At 50.9% G+C, this 13,224-nt stretch overlaps 1 protein-coding gene across 1 annotated transcript; it reads left to right on the top strand.

Moving 5' to 3' along the window:
- The first annotated feature begins 4,000 nt into the window (after positions 1–4,000).
- Mob3c (MOB kinase activator 3C) lies at positions 4,001–12,862 on the top strand. Its single transcript, XM_048443907.3, has 4 exons — positions 4,001–4,216; positions 7,750–8,217; positions 10,265–10,467; positions 10,768–12,862. The coding sequence occupies exons 2-4, from the start codon at positions 7,800–7,802 to the stop codon at positions 10,795–10,797; spliced, it is 651 nt and encodes a 216-aa protein (XP_048299864.1). The 5' UTR covers positions 4,001–4,216; positions 7,750–7,799; the 3' UTR covers positions 10,798–12,862.
- Positions 12,863–13,224: the final 362 nt, after the last annotated feature.

The following is a 13,224-nucleotide window of genomic DNA, read 5'->3' as shown; positions in this document are numbered from 1 at the left end:
ATAACTAATAAGAAGTCTCCATGGCATTATTTGGGGGCTGGCTGGCAGAACAGAGTCTTGTTACACCAGGGGACTATGAATTTACCCCATTTATGCAAACTGGATTCCTATAAAAAAATAATAAAAATAAATAAATAAAAACTACAGATATCTTCCCAAGACAGAAGATCCTAAACCTGGAGATGTGAATGTCTTCAGCTCAAAGGGTGAATGAAGAGTTGGAAGGGAGGAAGACTTTGGACCAAAGGACACGGCAATCTGAAGTTCACAGAGAAGCAAGACCCTGAGTATGATATCACAAGGGGCCGGTTCACTTCTGCTTGCACATCTCCCTCCTCAAAATGAGCACAACCATGGAGATGTCATGACTGGCCAGCTCTAATGTGCCAGTGTTTTCCCGACCTCTGCTTTGGTGGTTACTGTCCCCCAGGGCTCCAGAACAGGCTCAGCTCTTCTACACAAACACTTTGAAGGCAGCACCCCTCAGACATACTGGCCATTGCTTTCTGCTGTTTGCCAGAGCTGTCACATTCAATCCTAACAGCTCTTCAGAGGAGCAGATGGTGTTTCTATTTTAGAGAAGGGGAGAATGTGTGCCTTGTTCAAGGTCACACTAAATCTTAATGTATACCCTTGTCAATCCTGTCTTCTCTGGTCATATTTCACTGAACTTTCTCCTCTTCGAGCTCAAGGGAACCGCACCTCAATTCCTTTGACTGCCATGTTTCCACTGATAGGTTAGGATGTGCGCTCCTGCCTCCTGGGAAGGGCAGGGGCTGACTGAGAAACCTCAGTGAATGAGGAGAGGGTGGGTCCTTAAAAGGCTCTCTTAGATGCCAGATGCTTGGTAAAGTGAAGTGGGAGTGTGGCAGCTCATTTCAGGAAGGAGATGGGGGTCTTTCCTGGCATGGGAAAGGTGGGGATTCCCCAGGAAGAGGCCACTCTCTACCTGGGTACAGGCCGAGAGGGATACAGCTGAGAGCTAATTCTGATAAGGTACTTGAAGAGCACGTGGTGTGGCTACAAGATGCTTTGGTGGTACAAGTGGGTCCCAAAAGGGGGCTAAGGGCTTTCCCAGAACACCAGAGGGTGTGGTATGAGGAGTAAAGACACAGAGTCTCAATCTCCTGAACACCAAAGGGTGTGGTAGGGGCAGTAAGGACGGGAGTCCAGATCTCCTGAAAACCAGAGGGTGTGGTTAAGGGATTAAGGCGTCCAGATCTCCTGAACACACACTTGTACCCACCATCATGGAGGTAGGTGTCCGGGCTGTGCAATGGAAGAGGGCAATACTCTCCTAGATCTCACAGACTGCCATCAGCCTGAAGAGATGGGCCCTGTCTGAGCCCTCTGGAGCTGCTTATCACATTTAAGACACAGGGGGAGGGAACAGTGACTTACCTGTATAGGTGTAGAGTGAGTGCTGGATGGTTGTAGTGTACCACCAGAGAGGGTGAGACTAACCCAAGGTCACACAGTAAATGCACAGTGAAGCAGAAACTTGTCTGCACGGTCTGGGTCTTTTCAGCCCCAGAAGGGCCTCCTGGAAGAATGCAATCCTTCCAGCCCAGACTGAGAGCAGCAGGAAGGGGTACAGGCTTTAAGAAATCTGGATCATTCCTGTGTTACCTCCACCCCAACTCTTCCTACCTTCTGCCCTGAAGACATCCAAGACTGCAGATGAGCCCGGAACTTCGAAAATTCCTTCAGGATGGGTCACCTCCATTTCCCACAGAGTGAGAGCCTGTGCTTTCCATCCTTCGCTAAACCCTGCCTTTCCTATAAACCTAGCTCAGAGGCACAGAAAATGACCATGTGCAAAGCCACAGAGGAAGTCGTATTGAATTCCAAAGACTCACATAGACCAAGTTCTCTGACCACAAGGCAATGTAATGAGAGGTGAAAAGGAAAACACAAACCTTCCTAGGCTGAGAAACTAAAAACCCACTCCTAACTCATCCGAGAGTTCGAGAGAGGAAATTATAAGTGGCATTTGTAAAATATTCAGAGCGGAATGATAAGCACAAGCAGTCCCTAAGTCATTTCCTCTGTGAAGTCATCCCTGACCCAACACTGTTCCTCCAGATAACTTTCTACCCTCCCAGCTCTGTGTCCCGGGGGCTGACCTCTGGGCTGTGGCAACAGGTTCCCCTATCCTTGGCTTTTCTGGGACTAGGCTATGGGGAACTTGGCCAAAGATGAGAGGAAAACAGGGAAATGAGGGCTTATTTGGCCGGTAGATTTCCCTTGATTGCTGTGAGCTGGGTATGGCCTCTACTTAGGCCACAGAGCCTTCTCATAGCTTCCATTCCCACTGTACCTCAGCCTAGGGTTACTGACGGCTGTCTGCGCCCCTTGCTACCTCATTGGTAATAGTCTCTACATGGCTCCCCTACAACTAACTACACCCATAAACAGCACCACTATTAAATACTCCTGAAAACACTCAGGGTGCTCTGTGTGTTTCCTGTGGATTCCCCCACTCTTGCCAGTGTTTGACCATCAATGCATTATGTTACCCCATGTCCACTTCTGACCCTGTTACCTGTGTATGTTGTGTCCCAACTGTTGGGCTATCAGCACCTGAAATCAGAGACTGATTCATCATCTGGATTTCAGTGTGCTGTCATGCTCAACAAAATGCATTGGTTGTTATATCAAATTAAAAGGAGCAAATGTGAAACCTATGCATATGTGTTTATATGAAATTTGGGACAGATTAAGACTTGGGCACAAAGCAGTAGAGAATTTTATGCTGGAACAGAAATAAGCTCTTGGTCAAAGAATGGATCCTCAGTTCTGACCAAAATTCTCAAGGATCTGTGTGTTCTCATGCAATTGAGAAAGCAGGCCCAGGCTCAGACCCAGGGAATCCCAATAAGGCATCTGTGCCATGGTATGAAACCACCTGTAGCTCTAGCGGGTCCCCTGTCACACCTGCTCACCTTCTGTATTGTTTTTCACGCTGTGACTAAACGCTCAGGAAAAGTGTTTTTTATCAGCTCACACTTTGGGAGTGCAGATCACCACGGTGGGGAAAGGATGACAGGAAGAGCATGAGGTGGCTGGTCACACTCCCAGAGATGTGTCTCCTTGGGCAATTCTGAAGCCAGTGACACTGACAATGAAGATTAACCATAATGCCTAGACTAGAAAGTCTTCAATTTCCTCACCCCAGATAGAGTCTGCAATCTGGCTTCTGGGAGCAAGCCATGGTATGCATTGAGCCCTGATGTGGGATATTGGCCTGTTCTCAGGGGAGAAATCTAGGTAGAAAAGTGGGTAATGCAGATCAAATATGTAGAGGTTTGAAACCGGTTGGAAAGGGCTGGGGTAGGAGCCGCTCTGCAGAACAACAGAGACAAAGGTTGGAGATAAGAAATGGTGACTTTGGTTGGTGTGAGAATCTGCCCAGCCAGACAAGGTCCCCAGCTGGTGTGGGGAAGGTGACGAATTCTTTGAACCTTCTTTGGGAAGGAGGGTGGAGGAATCACTCCAGTGACCTAGTCCACGGCTCCCACTGCCTATTCATTCACTCATTCGTGTGTGTGTGTATGTGTGTGTTTTGAGAGGGTCTCTCCAGGCAGCCCTGGCCAGCCTGCAGTTCACAGAGATCTGCCTGCCTCTGCCTCCCTCCATCACCTGCAGCCTCTAGTCGTAGATCTTGAGTGCTGTGTGTGACAGTGGGTTGAAGCTGAACATACCCTGATAGGTAGGAACCCTATTGAGTTCAGAGACAAGTGAAGCACAGATGACAGTAGGGAGGCTAGGAAACCATTCAAACCACTGTCTTTTTCTTTGTGCTTCAGGGAGAAGCTGGGTTTGTTCCCATTCTACAGCCTAGGAATCTGAGGCTGCGTCCTTAAGAAAGATCCAGATGCCCCCTTGGGGCGGCTGCTCAGTAAGTCGTTGGCCTTCGGGGAGGCTGCGAGCCCCATCGGACTTTCCATTTCCCGGAAAGGCTGGAGTGTGTGTCCTGGGACGGGGGAGTCCCTTTCCCCGCCCCTCCCCGCCCCGTGGCCACGGCGTGGCTGAGCCTGGGGCGGAGCTGGCGTCTCCTCGCGAACGGGCGGCGGGACGGCGGCTGCAGCCCGGGGCAGGCAGGCGGACAGGCACGGAGCCCGGCCCGGCGGGATCACCCGCAGTAGGACGACCCAGCGCGCTGCGGTGTGAAGGCGCCGACTGAGACCCGGAGCTGTCCACCTAGGCGGAGCGCGTGAGTGATCGCCGCGTCTCCGCGCCCCTCGCGGCCCAGTCTTGCTTCCACTTTCAGCTCTTCTTGGTCCTCGCCTGGCACCTTTTAAAAGCGACCCCAGCCCGAAAGCAGGCTGGCCACAGGTCCTCAGCCCCGGGTCCGAGACTCAGCGCCCGAAGTCCGGGGTGGGGGTGGCGGTGGCGGTGGCTGGTGAGGGGGCGTGTCTTCTAGGGCGGAAACGTCAGGCTGGCTCCTCTGGGTCCTAGGACCTGTTTGGCCCTAACAGCTGAAGATAAGGGGAGGTTCTTAGGGGCTCGAAGGAGATAGGAGCGGGTCTGGCTGAACAAGCGCTGTCTTATGCTCCTACTATTAATATTAGATCTTGTGCTGCAGGGCATACCAGGCTAGATTCTGAGTTCAAACTGGGGCTGTTTCTGAGCCAGACCCAGGGAGGGGCAGGTGTGGCAGGGACTAAATATTAGAAACAGGCTGGGTCAATCAACCTGTGCTCTTCATTTGGGAAGATTAGATGCTCAGAGTGAGCAAACCGCTGGGCAGCCACCCAATAATTAAAGTGGAGGGCCCACGGGGGAAGGGGAACAGCGGCTGTGTGAGAAACAATCTCAGTGATGCAGTGGGGAGAAAACAGCAGTAACAGGCAGAGGAGGGCACCTGCTCTTACCTTACCTCCTGTACTCAGCCTCCACATTTACTCTTTCTAGAAAAAGTTCTGGGCCTTAAAGTTCTACAGCAAGGAGGTGGGGCCTCTCCACTCCCTTCCTCTCCCCTTATCTACACCAGGCCAGTGACCAGACAGAGCAGGAAAAGGGTCCTTTGTACCTTGTCATAGGCTAAGTCCCTCTTTATCCCAAACCTCTACTTCTTATAACTTGCTATGCAAAGCCAGGCTCCTCAGATCCTCTTCCTGGGCTTCAGTTTCCCCATGTGTTCATGTAGGTTGAGCCTCTTGATTTCTCAGAGCTATTTTAACTTGAAGACTTGTATCCCTCTATGTGTATGTGTGTCTGGTTTTGTGGGCAAGTGCAAGTGGGCATGCAGGTATGGAGGCCCAAAGTTGGCAACAATTTCTTTCTAACTTTCCAATTCATTTATTGAGGCAAGGTCTATTTAAAAAAATAATAATTACATTTGCTTGTGTGTATGTATATACACAAATATACATACTCATATCACAGTGTACATGTAGAAGCTAGAGACAGTTTGTGGGGATTCTCTCCTTTTTCCATGTGAGTTCTGTGAAATCAAACTCAGGCAAGAAAGTTTTCCCACTGAGACATCTCACAAGCCCAAGGCAGGGTCTTTCTGAACCTGGGGCTTTCAGGGATCCCCTGCCTTTTCCTCTTAAGTGTTAGGGTTACAAGAAGCCACCAGGCCTTGTCAGGTTTTTCATGGGTTCTGGGGATCAAAACTGCTCCTCACACTTGCTGCAATCTCTTTACCCAGCGAACCATCTCCCCAGCCAACTCTAAGACTCTTGAGTCTAAACTTTCCCAAAAGCCAGGCCACCAGTGTTATGCTAGTCCTGACTTAGTCTAGAGAGGGCTAGGGACAGAAATGGTCAAAGAGCAGCCACCACACAAGGTTGAGATCTGGAGGAGGCTGCTGAAGGAGGTAGCATTCGGCCTGATGGAATGTGAAATCCAGAATCAACCAGCAAAAGACACACAGGGCAGGAGAGAAGGGGCATGCTCAGGGGTCAAGGAGAAGCCCAGGGTGGCTGCTGGTGAGGAGGTGGGGCGGGGAAGTTAGGGTGTGGAGTTGAAAGGCAGAGTGAGAGTCTATAACAGTCAGTAATGGGATGGCCATATCAAGGTGGAGGTTCCTGAAACCCCACTGACTGCATGAGTGATTTTGGAAGCCCTGCCCCAGGTAGAGCTTACAAGGGAGATAGCAACTGGAGTGTACAGAGCTCTTCATTCAGGAAGTTCAGGCCCCGGCCTGGCATTTCTTTGAGAAGAAGCAGGGGGGCAGGGGGTTGTCAGAATACATGAGAGGGCCTCCCTTGTCTTCAAGCTTCTCTCGAGAGGTCAGGAACTCTCTCCCTCCGCACTGCTCTCATTTTTCCTGTTTGTCCCATTCTGCCTGCCTGCTGTGAGGAGAAGGAATAACCGTCCAAACATATCTGTAAGTTGGATTTGTGGCCAGAAGTAACATCTCTCTATGCTCCATGCCTTTGTTACACTAACCACCTTATTCTCACCCTCTCTTCCCCCATCCTGCCACAGCAGTTAGCAAAGATCTGAGAAAGGAAACCGCTTCAAAGTCATGAGGTGAAGGATAAGCTTTATCCGCCACTGTCTCGAGCCTCATTCAGTGTGGAGCTAGGCTCAGAGCTCAGACTAACCGAGATCGAGGATGGGTCGGTCAGTGTGGAGCCCAAGCGCACTGCTGCTTGTACAGCCTAGTGACCAGGGTCTGGCAGGGTCTGCACTCAGCTGTGGCTGTTCCAGTCTCAGCGATTGCCTGGATCTGCATTCCCCACATTGGTGGGGCCGATGAAATGCCTAAGATGCCCCAAAACCCGACTGCATCAGGGTCTTCAAGGATTGACATGGACCAAATCTGTGGTGATGTTGGCAAGGCAGTTTTGAAGCGGGCTTGGGTCCCAGGACTTTGAGGGCTCTGATTGATGCCCCCTGGAGTCTGCTCTGAGTCTGGGATCCTTCTGTTCTAACCATTCTAAGAGGCAAAGCAGACATCCAAAAAGACCAGCAGGATGGGTCTGGCTGCTCTTCCCCTAACCCCCAGTGCCAAGTACATTGTAGGTGTGCTGGTAATTTATGGAGTGTCAGGTGCAAGGGGAAGGCCAGTGGCTTATTCAGATTTGGGAAGGAGGTCGGCTTGGAGGAAAGGAGCCAGTTGTAGCATTCCTCAGAGGAAGTAGCGCTCTTCTAGGCCTGCCACCCGCCCCTTCCTGCAGCGTCTGCAGCCACACTTAAGGCCACCCAGCTGGCCGTGTGAGGGCCCTTTCCTCTTTCAGTGTAAAGAAAAAGGAAAGGACATTTTTGGTAGAAAAGTCCCTTTTGCTCCCTGGGAATCCCCGGTGGCCGGATGGACTTCGGGATATCCCAGAGGAAATCAAAGTCTATGGCCCACCCCCTCAGCCCCCCCTCCCACTCCCCACCCTGGTCCCTCCTAGCACAATGCAGCTAGGTTCTCTCACACTACACAGCTAGTCTATGGGGCTTCCAGAGAACACCTTATCAGAGTCTCCTGTTTCCTGGTTAACCTGCAAAAGCCTCATGTCACTTCTGTAATGGTCAACAGTAAGACCTGTAAGTACTTATCTGGAGCCCAGGCTACACTGCAAGATTCAAAGAAAGCAGGGAGGAAGCTAAACAAAATGAAAGGCATGTGGGGCTGCTGGGGGGTGGGGTGGGGGCTAAAGTTCTCCCCAAAAGATTAGCCATTGCTAGGGGAGATAAAGAAACTGTCCCAAGGCTGACAGTCAATAGGAAAATGATGTACTGGGAAGTCAAAGTCCATTTTATAAGGCCCTGACCACCTACTTCTCCTGCCCTTGTCCCTGGCAGGGCATCTCCAGGTCCCTGGGTCTGGACATCCAACTCTACTAGGCCTGGCCATGGCATTGTGCCTGAAGCAGGTATTTGCTAAGGACAAGACTTTCCGGCCCCGGAAGCGCTTTGAGCCCGGCACGCAACGCTTCGAGCTCTATAAGAAGGCACAAGCCTCACTCAAGTCTGGCCTGGACCTTCGAAGTGTGGTGAGGCTGCCACCTGGTGAAAGCATCGATGACTGGATCGCTGTGCACGTGGTGGACTTCTTCAACCGCATCAACCTCATCTATGGCACCATGGCTGAGCACTGCAGTGAGACCAGCTGCCCAGTCATGGCGGGCGGGCCCCGCTATGAGTACCGCTGGCAGGATGAGCGCCAGTACCGGAGGCCTGCCAAGCTCTCGGCACCCCGTTATATGGCATTGCTCATGGACTGGATCGAGGGTCTCATCAATGATGAGGATGTCTTTCCGACACGTGTTGGTGAGCACTGTCTGGCTGGAGAGTTGGCGTAGCCAGGGAGGGTCGTTCCTCTATTGTAGATCCCATATTGTAGAAAAGGAAGCCAGTTGAGGCAGGATCTTGGCTACAATCAAACATTTGCCAAGGACAACCTGACTCCTGTTTGGGGATCCTCGTGTCCTCCTCATAGAGGCAGAACTCACCCCTCTTTGCCCAGCAGCACTCTCAGAGGTAAACAATGCAGATCCTGCCTGGCCAGGAAAGACCACAAGAACCATGGGAAAGGCAGTGTACACACAGACCCCACTAGGGACTCTCCAAACAAGACCACAAATGCTGTTTCTCCCCTTTCCAAACTAAGTAACACCCTGTCATGCTTGGGCTGATCTGGCTTCCAGCCTGCTGAGAGTCCACTCCAAATCCTGGCCCCAGAAAGTGAAGAATTGGAAGCTGGATCAGCCCAAAAGGTACCTTTTCCTCAGTACTCCATAGTCAGATCCAGGCCGTGGGGCCTTTCCTTACCTCAGATGGACCTGGGCCTGGGGGAGGGGAGGGAAGGAGATGAATGATTCACCCTAGCCCAGGCTCCCCACCCAGGAGACACTGTGTTCATCACAGCAGCCTCGCCTGCAACCCAGGTCCCAGCACCCATCTGAGCTATAGGGATTCAAATGGGTGGGGTAGATGGTCAAGCCCAGAGGGAAAACGTCTGAATGCTGAGGAAAGTGGGGCACTGAGTCACAATTCAAGTCCGTGGCTCCTCCCCAGCTGTCGCTGCCATTTCCCGCATTACTGTGTATAACAGGTCCCTTCCATTTTACACAGAAGGAAACTGAGGCCAGCAGTGGGAAAGCACACTGAACAGAAAAAGGATCGGAACTGGAGCTCAGGTGCCATAGTCTAGATGGGTGGGATAGGAATTGTAGGGAAGAGGCTGGACTCTCAGAGAAGCGGAGCACAAGCTCCGAGGAGCAGTGAGAAGGAAGGGGGTCTGCGGAGGTGTATGGACTAGGGCTCAGTCTGCTCCTGGCTTTTTTTCTCCTCTAGCCTACATCCCTGGGCTGGTGAGCCCTGGGTAAACTTTTAACTGGATAACTGGATGATTTTGTCATCGCAGAAGAGAGGGTGTAAGCCACCGGGATCCCTGTCCTGGATTGGGGTCTGTGCATACACTGCCTTTCCCATTGTTCTCGTGGTCTTTCCTGGCCGGGCAGGATCTGTATGGTTTATCTCTGAGAGGTACTGCTAGGCAAAGAGGGTTTGAATCCTGCCTGCAGTCTGTACTAGTGAATAATTACGTGTCCTCCAGCAAGTGGCTTCCGCTTCACACATCACCTGCATTTTATCATATCTAGAATGACTATCAGAACCATCAGCACAGTTGAAAGAGCAGAGGACAGAGGTACAAAGGGCCCAGCTCGGGGCTGGGCTCACAGAGGGAAAGTTCTTTATGTTATTGGCTATCTGAAGGACCAAGTGATATCGGAAGTAGTTCCTAGCACGGGGTGAGGAAGGGATATGAGCCAGCTGTGAGACTAGTAAGCAGAGGAACTGGGGTGTGGCTGGAGACAGCAATCAGGGTTGGCACATTAAAGGCTTTGCTCCGTGCCCTACCGGGATATTAAGGCTTAACCCTGAAGGCCCGTGTTCTTAAAACTGGCCCACAATCTCCACATTGGACTGTCTAGGAGCGGGTGATGTGTATCTCTGTGGGTGCACAGGTTTCTGGAGACAGGTTAGGCCATAATTTTCACTGTGGTCTGAGGCAGACTGGCCGGTGACAAGCTTGAAAAGCCCTGCTTCAGGCCGTGGGAAATGGGGACGCGATCTGTGTTGGCACTTGAAAGATGGGGACTGGGGTTGGAGCTCAGTGATGTGAATGAATTCCTGGGTCCAATTCCAACCTATCTACCACCCCCCAAAAGGAAAAGTATAGGAGAAAACCAAGCCCTTGCTTTGCCTTCCTCTATGGGTCCTGCACTGAGGAGAGGTGGAGAATGCCTTTGGGGAGGGACGGAGTTTTACCCTTAGGGTTTTGACCCTCTCTTCTATCCCTCTCCATCCACAGGAGTTCCCTTCCCCAAGAACTTCCAGCAGGTCTGCACCAAGATCCTGACCCGACTCTTCCGAGTATTTGTCCACGTCTACATCCACCACTTCGATAGTATCCTCAGCATGGGGGCGGAGGCACATGTCAACACCTGCTATAAGCACTTTTACTACTTCATCCAGGAGTTCAGCCTGGTGGACCAGAGGGAACTAGAGCCACTGGTAAGGCCAAGTCTCTCTTACCCTTCACTGCCAAAGCTCGTCCTGAAAGTTCAGTTCCAAAGGCTCTGTATGAAACTTCCATATCCAGGTAGATAAGTGAGGGGAGACAACTCATTTACCAGTGGGTTCGGTATGCGCATAGAGAAGTCATGGAGGTGTCAATTTAGAAACCCAGATCTGCTGCCGTGCTTCGCAGCTATAGTGGAGGAAGAATGAGGCCCCCAAAAACCCATGATTTGGCAAGGTGTTTCCCAGCAGGCTGAGCTCAGATTAACCCTTCTTTACTTTATGTCTCTACAGAGGGAGATGACAGAGCGAATCTGTCACTGAGTCCAGATCTGGATGTTGTTGCCTATCAACTGGACCATCGGACACAGTGTAGCTGGAGAGGGGACCCTTAAGAGCCTGTCGGTAGAGCAATCTGAAGGCCTGTAGGACCCCTCTACATACCCAACACTTCTGGACCTCTCAGAAGTCCTCCTGGAGAAGGGAGGGCTTCAAGTGGGCAACTGAAGCAAAGGAGTTTAGCCCTTCACATTAAGTCCAAGAGTAGGGTAGGCTACCAGGTTCCTGCTCTGATACTTCATCCTTTCACCCTACCATGGTGGGTTTCAAATCCATTTGGGGAATATGGATGTGACTGAAGTGGTGGCAAGAAAATTATGGGAGTGAGTGCCTGTATCTGAGCAAGCGGGTAGGTTTGTGTGTGCGCGAGGGGTGGGGGTTTGATTGTGGGATTTGTCTGAGAGATTCAGGTCCTTTCTGGCACATAGTAGGCCCTCGTGTTGGATGGATGGGTGGATGGATGGATGGATGGATAGATGTATGTATGTATGTATGTATGTATGTATGTATGGATGGATGAATGAATGGATGGATGGACAGACAGGATGGTCTCTAAGTCCATGACCCTTTTAGGAGTAATGACAGCTTAGTGCCCCAGCTCAACTCTGACCATATGTACAAGTGTAGAGAATGTGCGTGTAGATGGAATGGTACCTCTGGATCTTCTAGACCACCATTGTCTATCTACATGAGTCCCGTGCAGTTGAGTGGAGGCTAGAAAGTTCAGCTTTGCCCTGAATTCCTTAAACCCCTGACCTACCACCATGTGGGCTGATTTGCTAAGCCAAGGATGTCCACAAATTGCTACGTCGCTCATCTCTCTGCTTCCAGGAGGGCCTGATAACAGTAAGCCTCTAAGCTAGGCAGTGGTGGCACATACCTTAAATTCCAGCATTCATGAGTCAGAGGCACAAGGATATCTGAGTTTGAGACCCACCTGGTCTACAGAGTGAGTTCCAGGACAACTAGGGCTACACAGAAAAACCCTGTCTCAAAAAACAAAACACAAAACAGCAAAGCAAAACAGTAAGCCTCTTGAGGATTGAGATTGATTCCTCATGTCCACAAAGGTTCCCTGGATCTTCAATTGGGACTTGAGATACTTCAGGCTCACACCCAGAACCTACTGACCTGACTGAAGGCCAGCACAACATAGCCCTCTAAAACAGAGAGCCACTGGAACTTGAATTGGGATATCTGGAGTCTTTTCTTCTGTCTCAGGACACAGGACCATGTAGCTGGTGGAAACCTTCCCATCCTGAAAACACCTGCCTCCACCCAATCATCCCGGGACATCCTAGCTACCCTAGCTACTTGGATCTCTAAGCACAGCTATCCAGAGAGGCTGGGATGCTCTTTCAATAACCATTACTTAGTACCTCCATGCTGAGCCCTGTGCACAGACTCACAGGTAGGGAAACCGTGACCCTTTCAGAGCCTTAATCCTGAGAAGCCAGGATGGAGAACAAGAAGTAACACAAGAATCCTGTCTGTCTCTCAGTGTACAAAGGAGGAAACTGGAACCCGGAAGCTTTTCTAAAGCTGGTATAAAAGCCAAGGCTCTTGACTTCTACTCTAGGGCCTGCTGATGTGACACCAAGATGCTTGTGGAAATAGGGTTTGTTAAATACCCTCCAGGACACAACTGTTCCTGTTTTGAACAAGGATTTCTAGCCTGATGCCAGAGAGCCCCACCACTCCTGGGTTGGCTCAAGTTGGCTACTGAGACAAACCTCCAAAACTAGGTCCAACGTTATGGCCTAGGAACTGCCTGCCCTCCAGGGAAACAGCGGGGCTCTCCAGATCAGCAGGACCTGGAACTTTCTATCTCTGCCAGCTCCAGAGAAGTCCCAAAGAATGCATGCTGTCCTACAGCTTTGGCAGTGGTTCGGAAGTAAGGAAAGTGGGTAATTCCCCATAGTGGGCTGCAGGACATATTCTGAAATCTAGGCTGTGAACAGGGATGATGGGGGTGGGGAGGGAAATATATTTTTGTGAAAAAGGGAAGAGTTTGCTATTTTTGGTAAAAATAAAAGACAAACTAAAGCAACCACTGATGGGAAGCCGTGGTCTGGGTACCACCTGGGTCTTGGCAGGTTGTTGGAAAGGCCTCCAGAAAGGGATTAAAGACATTCTATACTCAGCTTCTGACCATGTGGGCATAGTCATGACTGACCCGGGTCTCCAGTGTGGGCTCTGCATTCTAGACAAGCTAGCTTGGGAGCCTCGAGGAGGGTAAGAGAGGAACTTAAAGAACTCAGTCTGATGGGGAGATTTTGTTTAGGCATTTGGCACTAGCTGTCTCCATTCATATCTGGGCGGTGTGGAGGAACCAATGGCTAAGAGTGCAGTGGGAAATTCAGCCACAACCCCATTCCCAAGAGAGGAAGCCTCTCAGGACTCCAGGTAGGG

The sequence above is a fragment of the Myodes glareolus genome, chromosome 3 (assembly GCF_982192425.1).
Source record: "Myodes glareolus chromosome 3, mMyoGla1.1, whole genome shotgun sequence".
NCBI classification, from domain to species: Eukaryota; Metazoa; Chordata; class Mammalia; order Rodentia; family Cricetidae; genus Myodes; species Myodes glareolus.
Note: the sequence above shows the minus strand (reverse complement) of the source record. Positions and strands in the feature narration are given on the sequence as shown.

Excerpts from the sequence above, each read along its gene's own strand:
- Mob3c (XM_048443907.3), top strand. The coding sequence starts at position 7,800 with ATGGCATTGTGCCTGAAGCAGGTATTTGCTAAGGACAAGACTTTCCGG. Across the intron at positions 8,218-10,264 it reads TGTCTTTCCGACACGTGTTG|GAGTTCCCTTCCCCAAGAAC; the intron begins GTGAGCACTGTC and ends CTCCATCCACAG. Across the intron at positions 10,468-10,767 it reads AGAGGGAACTAGAGCCACTG|AGGGAGATGACAGAGCGAAT; the intron begins GTAAGGCCAAGT and ends ATGTCTCTACAG.